General features: G+C 35.7%; 4 protein-coding genes across 10 annotated transcripts in view; 3 read left to right on the forward strand and 1 right to left on the reverse strand.

The window, feature by feature from the left end:
• The window catches only part of syt2b (synaptotagmin IIb), a 124,877-nt gene extending 107,195 nt beyond the window's left edge, over positions 1-17,682 (forward strand). For all 7 annotated transcript variants that reach the window (XM_087258210.1, XM_087258211.1, XM_087258214.1 and 4 more), the window contains one exon: positions 15,419-17,682. In XM_087258210.1, coding sequence (XP_087114336.1) covers positions 15,419-15,634 — 216 coding nt within the window. In that variant the 3' untranslated portion in view covers positions 15,635-17,682. The remainder of the gene's footprint in view (positions 1-15,418) is intronic.
• slc12a5a (solute carrier family 12 member 5a) overlaps positions 1-20,901 on the reverse strand; it is a 2,560,186-nt gene that overhangs the window by 1,178,008 nt on the left and 1,361,277 nt on the right. The window lies entirely within an intron of this gene.
• The window catches only part of nav1b (neuron navigator 1b), a 947,042-nt gene that overhangs the window by 418,612 nt on the left and 507,529 nt on the right, over positions 1-20,901 (forward strand). The window lies entirely within an intron of this gene.
• Positions 4,033-20,901, forward strand: part of LOC148679702 (uncharacterized) — a 378,972-nt gene continuing 362,103 nt past the window's right edge. Inside the window, exon 1 of the mRNA XM_088651037.1 lies at positions 4,033-4,981. The gene's annotated coding sequence lies outside the window, so the exon portion shown is untranslated. The remainder of the gene's footprint in view (positions 4,982-20,901) is intronic.

Raw genomic sequence — 20,901 nt, forward strand, 5'->3', positions numbered from 1 at the left:
CCCCGTTTCTTTAAAATGCTGCAGTAAAAAGATTGTATGTGAAGTACACACATAGTATGGGATGTCCTGTATGAGAACTGACAATTGTTTTTTTCTACTTGAAATGCGGTCTTTATAGCACTTTATATTAGATCTATACCCCATTTCCCCAAAGCAGTGCAGTTAGAAGATTTAGTGTGAAGTACACATATAGTATAGGATGTCCTGTATAAGAATTGACCATTGTTTTTTCTACTTATTTGAATAGAGGTTTTTATAGCACTTTATAATAGGTTAATACCCCCGTTTCTTTAAAATGCTGCAGTAAAAAGTTTTCATGTGAAGTACACACATAGATTAGGATGTCCTATATAAGAACTGGCCATTGTTTTTTTTCTACTTATTTGAAATGGGGTGTTTATAGTACTTTATATTATGTTAATAGCCAGTTTCTTTAAATTGCTGCAGTAAAAAGGATTCATGTGAAGTACATAAATAGTATGGGATGTCCTGTAAAAAACTGACCATTGTTTTTTCTACTTATTTTTAATGAGGTTTTTATATCATTTTATATTATGTTAATACCCCATTTCTTTAAAATGCTGCAGTAAAAAGGTTCATGTGAAGTACACATGTACTATGAAATGTCCTGTACAAGAACTGACCAATGTTTTTTTCTACTTATTTAAAATGCTGTGTTTATATTATGTTAATACCCAATTTCTTTAAAATGCTGCAGTAAAAAGGTTTTATGTGAAGAAGATATATAGTATGGGATGTCCTGTATAAGAACTGACCATTGTTTTTTCTACTTATTTGAAATGGGGTTTTTATATCACTTTATATTATTATGTTAATACCCCGCTTCTCCAAAACAGTGCAGTAAGAAGTTTTCATGTGAAGTACACATATAGTATGGGATGTCCTGTATAACAACTGACAATTGTTTTTTTCTACTTATTTGAAATAGGGTCTTTATAGCACTTTATATTGGCTTAATACCTCGTTTCTCCAAAATGCTGCAGTAAAAAGTTTTCATGTGAAGTAACTATATAGTATGGGATGTCCTGTATAAGAACTGACCATTGTTTTTTTTTTCTACTTCTTTAAAATGCAGACTTTTTAGTACTTTATATTATGTTAATACCACGTTTCTGTAAAATGCTGCAGTAAAAAGCTTTTATGTGAAGTACACACATTGATTAGGATGTCCTGTATAAGATTTGACCATTGTTTTTTTCTACTTATTTAAAATGCGGTCTTTTTAGTACTTTATACGTTTACATTTAGTCATTTAGCGGACGCTTTTATCCAAAGCGACTTACAAATGAGGACAAGGAAGCAATTTACACAACTATTAGAGCAACAATGAATAAGTGCTGTAGGCAAGTTTCAGGTGTGTAAAGAGTGTGAGAAGCAAAACATTAGTATTTTTTTTATAGTTAGTGGAGGAGTCAGAGAGGGAGTTGCATATTAGTAAGGAAAGTGGAGACTAAATTGTTATATTAAGTTATATTATATTATGCTAATACCCCATTTCTTTAAGATGCTGCAGTAAAAAGGTTTCATGTGAAGTAAATTTATAGTATGGCATGTACTGTATAAGAACTGGCCATTGTTTTTTTCTACTTATTAGAATTGGACTCTTTATAGCACTTTACACTATGTTAATACCCTGTTTCTCCAAAACGCTGCAGTAAAAAGGTTTCATGTGAAGTGCACATATAATATGGGATGTCCTGTTTAAGAACTGACCATTGTTTTTTTCTACGTATTGGAAATGGGCTCTTTATAGCACTTTACACTATGTTAATACCCTGTTTCTCCAAAACGCTGCAGTAAAAAGGTTTCATGTGAAGTGCACATATAATATGGGATGTCCTGTTTAAGAACTGACCATTGTTTTTTTCTACTTATTGGAAATGGGCTCTTTATAGCACTTTATAATATGTTAATATCCCGTTTCTCCAAAACGCTGCAGTAAAAAAGATTTCATGTGAAGTGTACATATAGTATGGGATGTCCTGTATAAGAACTGACCATTGTTTTTTTCTACTTATTAGAAATGGGGTTTTTATTTCACTTTATAATAGGTTAATACCCAGTTTCTCCAAAACGCTGAAGTAAAAAAGATTTCATGTGAAGTGCACATATAGTATAGGATGTCCTGTATAAGAACTGACCATTGTTTTTTTTCTACTTATTAGAAATGGGCTCCTCATAGCACTTTATAATATATTATTACCCTGTTTCTCCAAAACGCTGCAGTAAAAAGGTTTCATGTGAAGTGCACATAGTATGGGACGTCCTGTTTAAGAACTGACCATTGTTTTTTCTACTTATTGGAAATGGGCTCTTTATAGCACTATAAAATATGTTAATACCCAGTTTCTTTAAAATGCTGCAGTAAAAAGGTTTCATGTGAAGTACATATATAGTATGGGACGTCCTGTATAAGAACTGACCATTGTTTTTTTCTACTTATTTGAAAAGGGGTCTTTATAGCACTTGATATTAGCTTAATACCCCGTTTCTTCAAAATGCTGCAGTAAAAAGGTTTCATGTGAAGTACATATGTAGTATGGGATGTCATGTATAAGAACTGACCATTGTCTTTTTCTGCTTATTTGAAATGGGGTCTTTATAGCACTTTATATTATGTTAATACCCCCTTTCTCCAAAATGCTGCAGTAAAAAGGTTTCATGTGAAGTACAGATAAAGTATGGGACGTCCTGTATAAGAACTGACCATTGTTTTTTTCTACTTATTAGAAATGGGCTCCTCATAGCACTTTATAATATATTATTACCCTGTTTCTTTAAAATGCTGCAGTAAAAAGGTTTCATGTGAAGACCACATATAGTATGGTATGTCCTGAATAAGAACTGACCATTGTTTTTTTCTACTTATTGGAAATGGGGTCTTTATAGTACTTTATATTATGTTAATACCCCATTTGTCCAAAACAGTGCAGTAAGAAAGTTTCATGTCAAGTACATAGCATGGGATGTCCTATGTAAGAACTGACCATTGTTTTTTTCTACTTATTGGAAATGGGCTCTTTATAGCACTTTATCATATGTTAATACCCTGTTTCCGAAAAATGCTGCAGTAAAAAATTTATCATGTGAAGTGCACATATAGTATGGGATGTCCTGTATAAGAACTGACCATTGTTTTTTTCTACTTATTAGAAATGGGGTTTTTATGTCACTTTATAATAGGTTAATACCCAGTTTCTCCAAAACGCTGCGGTAAAAAAGATTTCATGTGAAGTGCACATATAGTATAGGATGTCCTGTATAAGAACAGACCATTGTTTTTTTCTACTTATTAGAAATGGGCTCCTCACAGCACTTTATAATATATTATTATCCTGTTTCTCCAAAACGCTGCAGTAAAAAGGTTTCATGTGAAGTGCACATAGTATGGGACGTCCTGTTTAAGAACTGACCATTGTTTTTTTCTACTTATTGGAAATGGGCTCTTTATAGCACTATAAAATATGTTAAAGGGGTGGTCCACTACGATCTCATATTTTAAACTTTAGTTGATGTGTAATGTAGCTGTGTGAAAATAAACAGCATCTCTGAATGTAAAAAGTTCTAAGTTCAATGCTAAGGGAGACCTTGGTTTTTACAGAGTTAGCTTAGCAAAGCCTACAATGAACGAATTTTGGGGACTACAAAAAAATACTTCCGCCCCCTGTGACATCACAAGTTCGTTTACTGCGCATCCCACACTGCGCATGCAGGTAAGGTCCGTGGCCAGAGGTGCTGTAACGTTATAGCAGAGATGAAGCTAAAAATGCATCTAAACACGGCTGTTTCCACAGAGCTTCATCTGTTTCTGTATTTGGGCTTCCAAAGGACACGACACAAAGACAGAAGTGCCTTTAGTTCAATATTAATTAACTTCCAGAGAATTATAAAATACTCAGCAAGCATGATTTGACAAAACAGCTCCTGAATCTCTCCAAGTTCAGTGCTGGATTCGGCTAAAATCTCCTCAAAGCAGAAGTTGTGATCTACAAGTAAGTGTTTTTATTTTTTAAAATTGATCATGACATGTACAGTGTCTAGCGTTAACTGTATGCTGTAGCAATGATGTAAACAATGCGAAATGCTGCTTTGCGGGCAAACGATTTAGCTACAAACTCACATTTATCAGCCAAACTCCTGTAAACACACACTCACTCCACCAGCACGATCTCTTATGTGTGTGCGCGACTGCACTGATTGTCTTGGCTTTTTCATGTGTTTCACATCTCAGATAATGAAGTCGCAAAAGATATGTGGATGATTTATATTACTTACACCTGCATATTCCAGATACTCGTGAAAGACGTCATGACGCATAGAGTTAAAAAAACACAGATTAGCTTACCTGACTAGTGGTCGCAGCAGAATAATAAATCAAGGCTCAACAGGTAGCATCTCACATCTTGTGCTTTATTCTTCTGTCACGATATATTACAGAAAATAACTTAATCCGAGCATCAGAGAAAAAGAAAGTCCCGCGCTCTTGCGCTTGTTACAGAAAGTTCACACCACACAAACACACACATAGACGCACACACAGACGCTGTTAAAGGAGCCGCACCCCTTTTTCACTCGTTAGTTACAGACACTTGTCAGATGTTATTTTAGAGAGCGGGCGCGAGGTTGACTGCATGTTTACACAGCAGAAAAGCGTGTGCTTTTACGGGCGTGACGTGGAGCCGATCCGCCAATAGCAGCACATTATGTCGATGACCAATCAGAGTCACTTAAGGGCGGGCCTTTTAGAGGAACTAGGAAATATGACAGTCGTTTTCATGTTAGCTGAGTAGCTGTGTATAATCAAAGTGAGATATATGAAAAAATTACGCGATTTCCGTCAAGTGAAACATAAGCACACATTGCTTTGCATCTTATAAACACAACCAAGCCTTAAAATTACATTCTGGACCACCCCTTTAATACCCAGTTTCTTTAAAATGCTGCAGTAAAAAGGTTTCATGTGAAGACCACATATAGTATGGGATGTCCTGTATAAGAACTGACCATTGTTTTTTTCTACTTATTTGAAAAGGGGTCTTTATAGCACTTGATATTAGCTTAATACCCCGTTTCTTAAAAATGCTGCAGTAAAAAGGTTTCATGTAAAGTACATATGTAGTATGGGATGTCATGTATAAGAACTGACCATTGTCTTTTTCTACTTATTTGAAATGGGGTCTTTATAGCACTTTATATTATGTTAATACCTCCTTTCTCCAAAATGCTGCAGTAAAAAGGTTTCATGTGAAGTACAGATATAGTATGGGACGTCCTGTATAAGAACTGACCATTGTTTTTTTCTACTTATTTGATATGGGGTCTTTATAACATTTTGAATTACATTAGTAACCTAATACTACAAAATGGTGCAGTAAAAAAGATTTAATGTGAAATTCATATATAGTATGGGATGTCCTGTATAAGAACTGACCATTGTTTTTTTTTCTACTTTTCAGAAATGGGCTCTTTATAGCATTTTATAATATGTTAATACCCTGTTTCCCAAAAACGCTGCAGTAAAAATGTTTCATGTAAAGTGCACATATAGTATGGGATGTCCTGTATAAGAACTGACCATTGTTTTTTTCTACTTATTTGAAATGCGGTCTTTATAGCACTTTATATTATGTTAATACCCCCTTTCTCCAAAACACTGCAGTAAATAGGTTTCATGTGAAGTACAGATATAGTATGGGATGTCCTGTATAAGAACTGACCATTGTCTTTTTCTACTTATTTGAAATGCGGTCTTTATAGCACTTTATATTATGTTAATACCCCCTTTCTCCAAAATGCTGCAGTAAAAAGGTTTCATGTGAAGTACACATATAGTATGAAATGTCTTGTATAAGAACAGATCATTGTTTTTTTCTACTTATTTAAAATGGGGTTTTTATAGTACTTTATATTATGTTAAATCCCCCGTTTCTTTAAAATGCTGCAGTAAAAAGTTTTCATGTGAAGTAACTATATAGTATGGGATGTCCTGTATAAGAACTGACCATTGTTTTTTTCTACTTATTGGAAATGGGCTCTTTATAGCACTTTATCATATGTTAATACCCTGTTTCCCAAAACTGCTGCAGTACAAATGTATCATGTGAAGTGCACATATAGTATGGGATGTCCTGTATAAGAACTGACCATTGTTTTTTTTCTACTTATTTGAAATGGGGTCTTTATAGCACTTTATATTATGTTAATACCCCTTCTCCAAAATGCTGCAGTAAAAAGGTTTCATGTGAAGTACACATATAGTATGGCATGTCCTGTATAAGAACTGACCATTGTTTTTTTCTACTTATTTGAAATAGGGTCTTTATAGCACTTTATATTGGCTTAATACCCCGTTTCTCCAAAATGTTGCAGTAAATAGGTTTCATGTGAAGTACAGATATAGTATGGGATGTCCTGTATAAGAACTGACCATTGTCTTTTTCTACTTATTTGAAATGCGGTCTTTATAGCACTTTATATTGTGTTAATACCCCCTTTCTCCAAAACGCTGCAGTAAATAGGTTTCATGTGAAGTACAGATATAGTATGGGATGTCCTGTATAAGAACTGACTATTGTTTTTTTCTACTTATTTGAAATGCGGTCTTTATAGCACTTTATATTAGGTTATTACCCCAATTCTCCAAAACAGTGCAGTAAAAAGTTTTTATGTGAAGTACACATAAAGTATGGGATGTCCTGAATAAGAACTGACCATTGTTTTTTTCTACTTATTGGAAATGGGGTCTTTACAGTACTTTATATTATGTTAATACCCCATTTGTCCAAAACAGTGCAGTAAGAAAGTTTCATGTCAAGTACATAGCATGGGATGTCCTATGTAAGGACTGACCATTGTTTTTTTCTACTTATTGGAAATGGGCTCTTTATAGCACTTTATCATATGTTAATACCCTGTTTCCCAAAACTGCTGCAGTACAAATGTATCATGTGAAGTGCACATATAGTATGGGATGTCCTGTATAAGAACTGACCATTGTTTTTTTTCTACTTATTTGAAATGGGGTCTTTATAGCACTTTATATTATGTTAATACCCCTTCTCCAAAATGCTGCAGTAAAAAGGTTTCATGTAAAGTACACATATAGTATGGCATGTCCTGTATAAGAACTGACCATTGTTTTTTTCTACTTATTTGAAATAGGGTCTTTATAGCACTTTATATTGGCTTAATACCCCGTTTCTCCAAAATGCTGCAGTAAATAGGTTTCATGTGAAGTACAGATATAGTGTGGGATGTCCTGTATAAGAACTGACCATTGTCTTTTTCTACTTATTTGAAATGCGGTCTTTATAGCACTTTATATTGTGTTAATACCCCCTTTTTCCAAAACGCTGCAGTAAATAGGTTTCATGTGAAGTACAGATATAGTATGGTATGTCCTGTATAAGAACTGACCATTGTTTTTTTCTACTTATTTGAAATGCGGTCTTTATAGCACTTTATATTAGGTTATTACCCCAATTCTCCAAAACAGTGCAGTAAAAAGTTTTTATGTGAAGTACACATAAAGTATGGGATGTCCTGAATAAGAACTGACCATTGTTTTTTTCTACTTATTGGAAATGGGGTCTTTATAGTACTTTTTATTATGTTAATACCCCATTTGTCCAAAACAGTGCAGTAAGAAAGTTTCATGTCAAGTACATAGCATGGGATGTCCTATGTAAGAACTGACCATTGTTTTTTTCTACTTATTGGAAATGGGCTCTTTATAGCACTTTATCATATGTTAATACCCTGTTTCCCAAAAATGCTGCAGTAAAAATGTATCATGTGAAGTGCACATATAGTATGGGATGTCCTGTATAAGAACTGACCATTGTTTTTTTCTACTTATTAGAAATGGGCTCCTCATAGCACTTTATAATATATTATTACCCTGTTTCTCCAAAACGCTGCAGTAAAAAGGTTTCATGTGAAGTGCACATAGTATGGGACGTCCTGTTTAAGAACTGACCATTGTTTTTTCTACTTATTGGAAATGGGCTCTTTATAGCACTATAAAATATGTTAATACCCCCTTTCTCCAAAATGCTGCAGTAAAAAGGTTTCATGTGAAGTACATATATAGTATGGTATGTCATGTATAAGAACTGACCATTGTCTTTTTCTACTTATTTGAAATGGGGTCTTTATAGTATTTTAAATTATGTTAATACCCCCTTTCTCCAAAATGCTGCAGTAAAAAGGTTTCATGTGAAGTACACATATAGTATGGTATGTCCTGTATTAGAACTGACCATTGTTTTTTTTTCTACTTATTTGAAATGCGGTCTTTATAGCACTTTATATTATGTTAATACCCCCTTTCTCCAAAACGCTGCAGTATATAGGTTTCATGTGAAGTACAGATATAGTATGGGATGTCCTGTATAAGAACTGACCATTGTCTTTTTCTACTTATTTGAAATGGGGTCTTTATAGCACTTTATATTATGTTAATACCCCCTTTCTCGAAAATGCTGCAGTAAAAAGGTTTCATGTGAAGTACACATATAGTATAGTATGTCCTGTATAAGAACTGACTATTGTTTTTTTTCTACTTATTTGAAATGCGGTCTTTATAGCACTTTATATCAGGTTATTACCCCGTTTCTCCAAAACAGTACAGTAAAAAGTTTTTATGTGAAGTACATATATAGTATGGGATGTCCTGAATAAGAACTGACCATTGTTTCTTTCTACTTATTGGAAATGGGGTCTTTATAGTACTTTATATTATGTTAATACCCCATTTCTCCAAAACAGTGCAGTAAGAAAGTTTCATGTCAATTACATAGTATGGGATGTCCTATGTAAGAACTGACCCTTGTCTTTTTCTACTTATTAAAAATGGGGTCTTTGTAACACTTTAAATCATATTAATATACAATTTCTCTAAAACAGTGCAGTAAGAAGGTTTAATGTGAAGTACACATATAGTACGGGATGTCCTGTATAAGAACTGACCATTGTTTATTTCTACTTATTTAAAACGGGGTCCTTATATTACTTTATACTATGTTAATTTCCCCGTGTCTTTAAAATGCTGCAGTAAAAAGCTTTCATGTGAAGTAAACACAGAGATAAGGGTGTCGTGTATAAGATCTGACCATTGTTTTTCTCTACTTATTTGAAATGGGGACTTTATAGTACTTTTTTATATGTTAACACCCCGTTTCTCTAAAATGCTGCAGTAAAAAGGTTTCATGTGAAGTACATATATAGTATGAGATGTCCTGTATAAGAACCGACCATTGTTTTTTTCTACTTATTTGAAGTGGGGTTTTTATATCACTTTGTTGTGTTAATACCTCATTTCTCCAAAACAGTGCAGTAAGAAGGTTTCATGTAATGTACACACATAGTATGGGATGTCCTGTGCTAGAACTGACCATTGTTTTTTTCTACTTATTTGAAATGAGGTCTTTGTAGCACTTTATATTATTTTAATACCCTATTTCTCCAAAATGCTGCAGTAAAAAAAGTTTTATGTGAAGTACAGATATAGTATGGATGTCCTGTATAGGAACTGACCATTGTTTTTTTTTCTACTTATTTGAAATGGGGTCTTTAGAACACTTTGAAATATATTATATACAATTTCTCCAAAACACTGCAGTAAAAAGGTTTTATGTGTAGTACACATATAGTATGGGATGTCCTGAATAAGAACTGACCATAGATTTTTTCTACCTATTTAAAATGTGGTCTTTATAGTATTTTATATTATGTTAATACCCCGTTTCTTTAAAATGCTGCAGTAAAAACGCTTCATGTGAAGTACATATATAGTATGGTTTGTCCTGTATAAGAACTGTCCATTGTTTTTTTCTACTTATTAGAAATGGGGTTTTTATATCACTTTATAATAGGTTAATACCCAGTTTCTCCAAAACGCTGCAGTAAAAAAGATTTCATGTGAAGTACACATATAGTATGGGATGTCCTGAATAAGAACTGACCATTGTTTCTTTCTACTTAATCGAAATGGGGTCTTTATAACACTTTAGATTATGTTAATGTCCCACTTCTCCAGATTGCTGGAGTAAGAAGTGTTTATATGTAGTATGCATATTGTATGTGATGTTCTGTACAGGAACTGATCATTGTTTTTTGTCTATTTATTGAAAATTGGGTCTTCATAACACTTTGAGTAATGTTAATGCCCAATTTCTCCAAAACGCTGCAGTAACAAGTCTTTATATGAGGTTTAGTATGGGATGTCCTGTATAAGATCTGACTATTGTTTTTTTTTTTCTACATCTTTTAAAAGAGCATTTTTTTTCCAAATTGCTGCAGTAAAAAGGATTCATATGTTGTATATATGCATATAGCATGGGACATCTAGTATCAGACCTGATCACTCTTTTATTTAACTTATTCCAAACAATGTATTTATAACACTTTAAAGACTTTATAGCTCATTAATAGCCCATTTCTCCAAAATGCTGCAGTAAGTTATTATGAGGTATGCATATAATATTGGATGTCCTGTCCATAGTTTTCTTCTGTTAACTTAAATGAGGTCTTTTACATGAGGTATGCATGTACATCCTGTATCAGAACCAAACTTTGTTTTTTTTCTACTTATTTCTTTATAGCACTTTAAAGTGTGTTAATGGTACATTTCTCCAAAATGCTGCAGTAAAACAGGCTTCATATGATGTATGCTTAGTATTTGACTTCCTGCATCGATCTTATTGTTGTTCTATTCTACTTATAACAAATAATAAGGTCTTTACAGTCATCTAAAGTGTAATAATGCCCCATATCCCATATACTGAAAGAAGCATACATTTTTAAATCCCCTTTAAATAAAACCAACATATATTTGTAACTTAACAATGCTATGTTGGACTACTTCATGATTATTTTCACTTTCTGAGGTTAGGCACGTTGTATAAAATTGCATTCAACCTTATTTGCAATGTACTGTAGTTGGCTAGGAGAAGTAGAAACGCATTCTGTGTATTTAGAAATCGTATATTTATTCTGTCCGTTTGATCTGCTATAAAATCATTTGAAGCAAAAAGATAAACTTGAGGAAATTAAAGGTAAGCCCAGAAACCAATTTCTTAAAATAAGAACAGTCAAAAAAGCTAATAAATTGTTTAATAAAGCATACGTTGGAGGAAAGGGGGATAAACTTAAATTTCGTTGTCATCTCTGTTCTGGGCGAAATGGGTGCTCTGTGGAGCGCTCTCTGTGTGGCTGCTGACATTACCGTAATGATAATAATACGCGCGCACCGAAATATAAAGCGCGGCTGGCTTGACTGTGTTTTTCCGAACCGCGGCTGGCTTGACCGCAGTAAAAGCCTTGTACCTCTACCAGTGAACTCGGAATCTCCGGACGAAGCCATGTTTCAGTCAGTGCCAGGAGACCCGCCTCTCGATACTCAAAACAGGCTCTAGCTTTGATGCGCAGTTCATCCATCTTCTGTTGCAATGATCTGACGTTACTTAGAATAATTGCAGGTAACGGGGGTCTGTTTCCACGTCGGCGAAAACGCCGCCGGACGCCGCCTCTGTGACCTCTTTTCCGACGACATGTACTCGCCGTCACCCTGTTTCTCAAACAGTCGGGAAGGTTAGGTGGTGCACCAAAGTCGGCTGACCGAAGCTGAAGCAAGTCCTCTCTTGTGTATACCATGATCAGGTCGCTATTCGTTGTTATGTGCGTGTAGCCGGCAGAAAACAGGTGCCCGATTATTAGCAGGCCAATAAAGAGTTCTACGAAAGTCGTCATACTGATATTGCACCCGAAACTACTAAAGTACCAGTGTACCGCCACAAAGTTTAAATAATTAAGTATACCAGCAAGTTCAAAAGTAATTTCACAAAAAACGTCAGCAGCAACAAGTGCCCGTGTCGCCAGCAGTGCAGCGCCACCGGAAAAAGTAAGCACAGCATGATCAGATATCACAATAGGACTATAGGAGCAATTCTTGATACATGGAATTAATTTATTATCAAGGAGAAAATAATCAATCCGAGAAAAGCTTTGGTGGACAGGTGAAAAAAAAGAAAACTGTTTTGCGTTAGGGTTTAGAAAACGCCAGGCATCAGAAACTGCATATTGTTCCATAAACGATTCAATAGTTTTTGCTGATTTTGAAATAGCTCTGGGTTTTGATGAAGAACAATCTAGCATAGGATTCAGGCAGCAGTTAAGATCTCCTCCTAAAATAAGTTGGCTAGTGTTTAAATCAGGAAGGGAAAATAAAAGATTCTTGAAAAAAACTTCATTGTCCCAATTTGGTCCATATATATTTGCTAATACCAGATGAATACCATTAATGTGGCCAGTAATAATGATAAAACGTCCATTTGGATCAGAAATTACTTTAGATACAGAAAATGGAATTAATCTATGTATAAGTATAGCCACTCCTCGTGACTTACTGGAAAAAGAGGAATGATACAGCTGACCTACCCAGTCCTTTTTCATTTTTAAGTGATCAGCACTTGTAAGATGAGTTTCTTGGATAAAAGCTATTTTAGTGTTTAGCTGCTTCAAGTGGTTGAGAACTTTGTTACGTTTTATAGGTGAGTTAAGCCCTTTGACATTCCAGCTGGAGAATGTAAGTACACCAGTAGGTGTCCCACTGAACACAGGAGACATTAAAAACTAGTTGTCACAAATTTTCTCTGGTCCCCGCAAAAAAAAAAAAAAAAAAAAAAAAAAAACATAAGAAGAAAAATAACAGAAAAGGGAAAGAAAAAAAAAGAAACACACAACTACAAACACCAACCCACCCCCACCCTCCTAACCCACACACACAACTCCAACAAGTGATGTAGGCAAGAACATCTACATCAAATATATCTCCAACCAACACTGTTGCAAGCTTCCTTCTTCCTTTATACAATCCCTCCCCATATTTTACCACACAACCTCATAGTTGTATTTGTACCACTACTACATACAACCGTATGAATAACTGACTTAAAAATAGATTAATTAAACATATTTTGAACTATGACGTAATCGTATGTTGGAATCAAACATTGTATACAGTTTAACAAGTCTTTATCCCCGAACACGATGATATATCATCGTCCATGAAAAATATTAAAGGTGAAAAGAACGAGTCACCATTGTCATCAAAAAGCAATAATAGAATTGTCAAAAAAAGAAAAAAAAAATTCACATTGCATCTCGACGAACAAACTTCTGTGAGAGTACATCGAATAACGTTAGTCACCCAGTAGTAACTCCTTGAAGTGGCATGAGTGTTACGGAAAAAGGGGAAAAAAGCGCCAAGCTGTTTATGACAAGAGATGGGTTTATGTCACGTCATGTCATCGTCCAAAGCATAGAGGTGAACTACTATACGTCTAAGTTCCGAATGTAGTTGTTGGCTTCGTTAGCTGTCAGCAGCCATAGTTTCTCACCGTTCGGTAGAGTGATGCGTAGTTTAGCTGGAAAGAGAAGAGCAGGTCTGAGTCCGCGCTTGTATAGCTCCGCCATGGCATCTTTGAATTCACTGCGCAGCTTTAGGACATCTGGGCTGTAATCTTCAAATATCCGAATCTTGTGATTACGAAAGGTCAAAATTCCTTTTTTACGGGACTCACGAACCACCAAATCCTTCACCTGGTAACGGTGAAACCGCAAAACCACAGGGCGCGGTCTCTGACCTGGGGCAGGTTTGGGAGCGGGAATTCGGTGCGCTCTGTCCAGTTCAGGCGGTGACGCCAAAATCTGATCGCCAAATACCTCAGCAAGCATTTCGGAGAAAAAGTTAGTTGGTCGCGGTCCCTCGATTGACTCGGGGAGCCCCACGATGCGAATATTCTGCCGCCGGCTGCGCCCCTCTAGGTCTGACATTTTAGACCGCAGCCACTCATTTTCTTTAGTGAGGCCGGCGCACGCGGTCTCCAGGTGTTCAAGGTGCTGGGTCACCTCCGCGAGTCCCGATTCAAGGCAACTGATGCGCTGGTCGTGAGCCGCGACTGTGGAGTTAATATTCTCCAACTTACTGTCCAAGCTTTCAAAAGAGGCTTTAAAATCCGCGGCCAGAGAGGCTCTGAGCTCCTCGTGCAGGGCGCTAATTTCGGCTAGCGTGACACCAGAGCTAGGCGAGGACGGCGCTTCACGGTCTTTTTCCACCTGTTTGCCCTTTCCTTTCGACATGTTAAGTGAAAATTTAATACTACGTACTCTAAGAGAGAAAAGTAAATAAATGTAGGTTGCCAAAAAGTTCTAAACCAACGAGGTTTGTAAAGAAGAAATAAAAAGTTAAAGGGAGCTGATCGCACTCACGTCTATACCAAAGGCGACATAACCGGAAGTCTATATAGGTGTGTTTTGAGAATAAACCAATCAGAGTCTCATCTCCTATTCCCTTTAAGAGCCAGTTGTGTCGCGCCATAAGCGCATTTGCTATTTACATGACGTAAAGTAAGTGGAAGTGGAAAAACTGAGCATTTCACTAGCAAGAAAACAGTTAAACAGAGCATCTGTTGGACCGATAACGCGAGAATGAGAGATAAATGATCTAATTTCACTTTCACTCTCGTGGATAGGGAAACCTTTTACGCACAGACATCAATTAGCCTATAAATAATTAATTTCGTTTGTTAAGCGCAAAGATTTGTTTCAAAACTATTCCTAAATTCAGTTCTAATTTCCAGCAAACGAATTAATGAACAATAATAACAAAGTGTGCTCAAAAACCTGAGTTATATCCAAATACACAAGCTGTGCCCCACATGGTCTAAAACCTGCAGGTGGGCAAATCTAAGCCTGTTTTTAATAAAACAAATATAAATATCCATATAATAAATAATACTGCTAAAATAATAACATTATACAAAAGCAAATTGAATAAACTGAAAAAGCCTCCCGAGATGAAGAAGGCATGAAAGCAGTGGTTTTTCATATTTACGTAGGCTAGAATATAATGTTTTGTAATATTTTAATCCTTTATATTTATATCCTATAAATATCATTATGTTGTCCTATATATATGCTTAATATTTTAATTATTTTTCGCATGTAAAGATATTTGCGTATTGCTCTACATCTTGTGTGTATTAAGCAGTGTGTAAGCGAGGCACAACTCTGCGCTGGACTTTAGACCGGCGTTGTTTTGGTCTATTTAAAAATCTATTATAGTTTCTCAAAATAGCAACGCTAGCAATGTGCCTCAGAACGCCTTCCTTTTTAGACCAGAACCCCTATGGGTGCACATATGAGCGCGAATGCATTTGCTATTTGAACAGCGTAGCACAAAACGTTAAATCGACTCTTGCGCCATTAAACGGAAATAGTGGGAGAATATACAGGGTGGCTAATAATTCTGACTTCAGCTCTACATACAGTAAGCTAATAATGTGCATTTTTTTCCATGCACAAACTTGCATACATTTTTCTCTTCCTGCTTCAGAAAATCATTGTGGTGGTGACGGTCTTCGACTACGACAAGATTGGCAAGAACGATGCCATCGGGAAGATCTTCATCGGCAGTAAAGCCTCAGGAACGTCACAGAAGCACTGGTCCGACATGCTGGCGAACCCACGGCGTCCTATCGCCCAGTGGCACCCTCTCCAGCAGGAGGAGGACATCGATGCCGCACTGGCCGCCCTCAACGCCAAGAAGTAAAATTCACACATCTCAGCCTGACTAACCAACTAACCAAACCACTCAGCAATGCATGACACACCACACTCATCCGTGCGCTTGTTTCACGAAATCGCCAACAAAAACACTAAAGAATATACTTGAAAGTCACACGTTCGCCACATAGATTGAAAAACCGAGGAAGGAGAAACGACACGTTTGATCCAAAAATGTCACTGTGCATCTAAATAGTGAAGAGAATATTTTTTATAGCCTAGATTTCCCTGTTAAATGCACTAATTGGGTAAAAATAACAATGAAACTGTTGAAAATAAATGATTTTTGGGGGATTTCCCCTCAAAATTTCCTTTAACTTTGCTTTATAATCATTATTAATGTATATTATTATTATGTAGCTGTTATAAAAGCCTATTATTTCATCTAATTAACAGGAATATTTTAATTTTGCACAAAAATAGATGATTTTGTGCAATTTCCCCCTAAGCTTTCCTCTGATATTGGTTTATATTTTCAGCTTTATTATGCAGCTATTATAAAAAGCTATTATGTCATCTCATAAACAGGAGTACTTTTATTTTTTCAGGATGTTGTTTGTCGGATATACCGGTTTAATAAGCTGGAATTTTGTGCCTAATCAAAAGTTCAAATAGCATGTGGGTTTATGTTAGAAATATCGACACATTTGCACAATTACAAAGCAATGATCGCATTTAGACAAACATCCCAGGAGAAAGTGTAGTGTAGGACTGATCTGTTTACATCGCCAATGGGTAAATTAGACCGTAAGACATGTCAATTTTTTATGTTAATGCGCCCAAATTTTATTAGTGTCATTAAATAGGACTATATTCATAAATGAACTAGTTCATTAGAGTTTCCAATATAGATTAAAGGGTTAGTTCACACAAAAATGAAAAATCATTAATGATTTATTCTCCCTCAAGGCATCCTAAGTGTATATGACTTTCTTGTTAAAGTCGAATACAGTCTAAATTATTAACTCTAAGCTCTACAATGGCAATGACTTTTTTGACCGGTAATGGCTGCTTCCAAACCTTTAAGATTCTTTTGTTTCCAATTAGTAATGTAATGTGTATTTATATAGCGCATTTATCATGTATTGCCGTACATCCAAAGCGCTTTACAATCATGATAAGGGTCTCTCCACACCACCACCAGTGTGCAGTATCCACTTGTATGATGCGACAGCAGCCACAGGACAACGGTGCCAGTGCGCTCACGACACACTAGCTATTGGTGGAGTGGAGAGACAGAGATACAGCCTATTGGTTGGTTCAGAGCACATATCAAATTGGCAAGGTCATGTGATTCCAGTATACAGGGCTTTATTACATCGGTACTGTTTTGAAACGTTTTGGAAATTCAGTGTTTCTCCACTGGGGGGCGATCTGTGTAGTACCATAAATCTACATGGTAAATCTACATACAATCGTGGGTTCACTCAGATCCCCCCACCCCCAGTGGTGAATCGCTGAACAGATTTATTTGATTTTACCTGATCTTGGATCAGTTTTACTAGATTTTTAAATGCCTTAGTGAGGCTTTTGTAAAACGAAATGGAATAATATTAGTTAATAGTCTCTTTTTGGCGTGTTTAGCAGAGGCCAAAATGGAGTAAACAATTTATAAGCCTTGAAAACGGCTAAAAGAAATCATATCATGCAGACAACTAACATTTAATGAAATTAGATACACGCAAATTATAGATTATATTTTCAAACTAATGTTTGTAATATGTTTGAAAACACAATTCTAATACAGGTTTTGCCTTAGTTTTTGTTGCATTTATATGGTTTTGACCACAAGGTGTCTCTAGCGTTGATGTTTTGAAAGATTCAGTGAGTCATTTTGCAAAGCAATTAGTTAAATTGATTCGAACAGAAATTCCCAATAGACCCAAGTATATTCTTCATTTATTTATTTATTTATTTATTTGTATGTGAGTGCTGTAAATGGGCCAGAAAGTTTAATTTGGTGTTATAAAATCAATCTGCTGCATCTGACGCTATCATGTTTTTAATATATTGTAGTTACCCCAGGGGTCGCAATCCAATAGAACTAGTCATACTTATTATAATAAAGTTATATATAGTTGCTATAAATTAAATTTTTTCTCTTCAGTATGTTATGGATAAAATATGGTCATTCTTATGGTTCAATAAAAATAAATAGATAACACACTTTTAGCGAAAATATGTTTTGATTTGTCATGTTTTTTGAGGTGCATATTTTGGTGCATTTAGCGCCATCAGCTGGACAGGAGTGTGAAGTGCATGTGCCGCTACTGTGTTTCTTTCAACCATGCATGCATTTCACACTCCTGTCCAGCAGATGGCGCTAAATTCACCAATAAAATGGAGCTTACAATAGGAAACAGATGATAGCCTCTCGCAAAAGTTACAGTTTGTAAAGTATTAAATATAGATATTCAGATTACAAAAACAGTACAAATTGCTACAGTAGACATTTATTCGCCGCCTGGTGTCATATAAGGCACTTTTTAATGGATGGATGTGCTTTATTGGACATTTAACCTACCTGTTGCCATTGTAGAACTTTTAAAATAACTTTCGTCGGTGCAATAGCCTAGTGGTTATTGTGTCAACATAAGGTGCAATAGCAAGTCAGTGTCACGGTTTGTTGACGAGACGGAGACAAAAGGTGTAGCATCCAAGTGCAGTTTAATGAATGAAATCGTGCAGCAAACAGAAAAACCAACACATCCAAAAATCAAAGTAACAAAATAACAAACAAACAAAACAAGAAACTATGGCAGAATTACAAGAACACGGCTCAGGAACAACAAACCAAAACAAGACTTACTTCACCTAGAAAGACAAACGACGGGTGCAGAGTGAATAAATAGTCCATGAAATCAAACAGGAAATGGAGACAGCTGTGTATTGCAAATCAGTGGAAGTGGAAACCGGGTGTGTGCACGTGAGATGTATGGACTTGTAGTTCTTAGCAACTGTAGTTCACCACCAGAGTTCACTAGTGAACTACAGTGCCATCTGGTGGTCTCAGACAGTCAGGTCGTCCTGAGTTTGAATCCCAGCTTGAGGACATTTCCCTACCTCCCTCTCTCTCTTTCAACTTTGCTTCCTGTCTCAATACTGTCCCATCTAATAAAGGACAAAAAAAGTCTTTAAATAATAATAACTTTTGACTAGATTCATCTGAATGAAGAAAGTCATATATACTTAGATTGCTTTAAAGAGACACCTCACCCAAAAATGAAAAGGCTGTCATCATTTACTCACCCATTACTTGTTTTAAACCTTTCTTTCTCCTGCTGAACACAAAAGAAGATATTTTGAAGAATGCTCAAAACCGCGAAATCATTGACTTCCATACTGTTTGTTTTTCCTACTATGGAAGTCAATGGTTACAGGTTTCCAGCATTCTTCAAAATATCTTCTTTCATGTTCAACTGAAGAAAGAAACTCCTGATGGGAAAATAAACAGTGAGTAAAGTGTCATTTCTAGATTAGCTATCTATTTAATGGTGAGCAAATCATAAGATGATTTAGATTTTTGTGATGTTTAAATTCCACACTCATCTAGAATAGTTTACCCAATCAGCGTCATATAAATACACTCTCTTTTACTGTAATGCTGCGATTACAGTGCCAAAATCCAGACCGCCATATCTCTCACATTTACTAGAGCTGCGAGATCCCATCAGGCCAGGCAGATCCAGTTCACTAAAGTCGGCTGTGAATGTATCACAGGATCGTTAAATATGAATTAAGTTATTCCTTGAGAGCTCTGCGTCATGTTTTGATGATCTCTGTGTATTTTGCATACATTTGAACACTCGGTTGACGTCACTGCCGCCTTCGTTCAGAGCTCCAACTCATCCCTCTCTGAGATGCCAAAGTATTACCTGGAATGGATCAGTAAGTGGCGGTTTAACTGGGCGTGTGGTAAAATTCACCCACGTACGCTGTATAAGATATCTGCTAATTAACAGTTTCTGCATTTTATGATATAAACGTGTTTATTTACTGTTGTGAATTGCATTATGGGATGTTGATATTTGCTCTGTCGAGTTTTGATGTTGAAAATTCACCTCTACAGTTTAATAAAGTGACTTTTATTGACGTTTCTGGAGTTTAAAGTGGCTTTAAAAGATAAATAAGTCTGTAAAATTACAGAAAATGTACTGGTGGTTTACTACAAGGTGTTTGTAGCATAATATACAACACCAACACAGACAATACATCCCTTTAAACTATCAAATATGTTCATAAAAGTCACTTTTTCCCAACTTTTCATGCTTAAAAGTTGTTAGAAATAAAGATTAAAGTCCCAAAATGCAATTCAAAAGCATAAATAATGTAAAATTAAAACATGAAATACAGAAAACTGCTAAATTACGGATATCTTTACAGTGTATATCTAAAACAAAGCAATCCACTCAACCATGCTTGTGTATATATGCATTGATCAGATCCGTTTCTACAGCATGTACCTATAAATCGATGTACATAGAAGCATGTTTTAAAGATAGAGCAGAATTATATTGTGTATGTGTGGCATTTGTCTTTTTGATAATAAAACGTAGAGGAAATAAAAAATGCACTGAATGCACATTTTATGAAGTTTCCCTGAAAGGGCGTAAGACGTTTAAGAATATATTAATATAGAGTTTTTTCAAAGTACTTTTCAATTCGCAAGCAGAGCAATTCAGAGCTGCGTGTGTATCGTGAGTGTTAGACTCATGCTCGTGGTGTCCGTTTGAATTTGTTTATTTGTTTGTTTGTGTCCAGTCAACATTTATGTGTTTATTCTGTCTTTTTGATGTGAAAATGAGAATTCACAATGTTCAGGTTGTGATTTTACAGGAATGTCTTGTTAGGGTGAATCTCACAAAACAGGCTACATTTCAAAACAAATCAGAGTGAATGTATCAAATAATGGGTGACACGGTGGCTCAAGTGTCGCCTTACAGTAAGAAGGTTGCTGGTTCGAGTCCCGGCTGGGTCAGTTGGCACAATCCAAACACATGTGCTATAGACAGTGGCCGAATTGTATAAAGATTTCAAGGGGGATGGGAAGGGTTGGGGGTGCAAATATTGTAGGTTTTTCTGTAGCTACACACACACACACACAATGATAACAAAATAGGTCTAAATACATTTTTAGTTTGAGAAAATACTTTTTTTTAATTAACCACCAACCTTTAACAATCTTAAGCATGTCATTTTTAGGAAAATCATGAAATTAAAAGGGACAATTAATTAATTGACAATGTAGATCTT

This window comes from Danio rerio, chromosome 6, assembly GCF_052040795.2.
Source record: "Danio rerio strain M-AB ecotype USA chromosome 6, GRCz13ab, whole genome shotgun sequence".
Classification (NCBI taxonomy): Eukaryota; Metazoa; Chordata; class Actinopteri; order Cypriniformes; family Danionidae; genus Danio; species Danio rerio.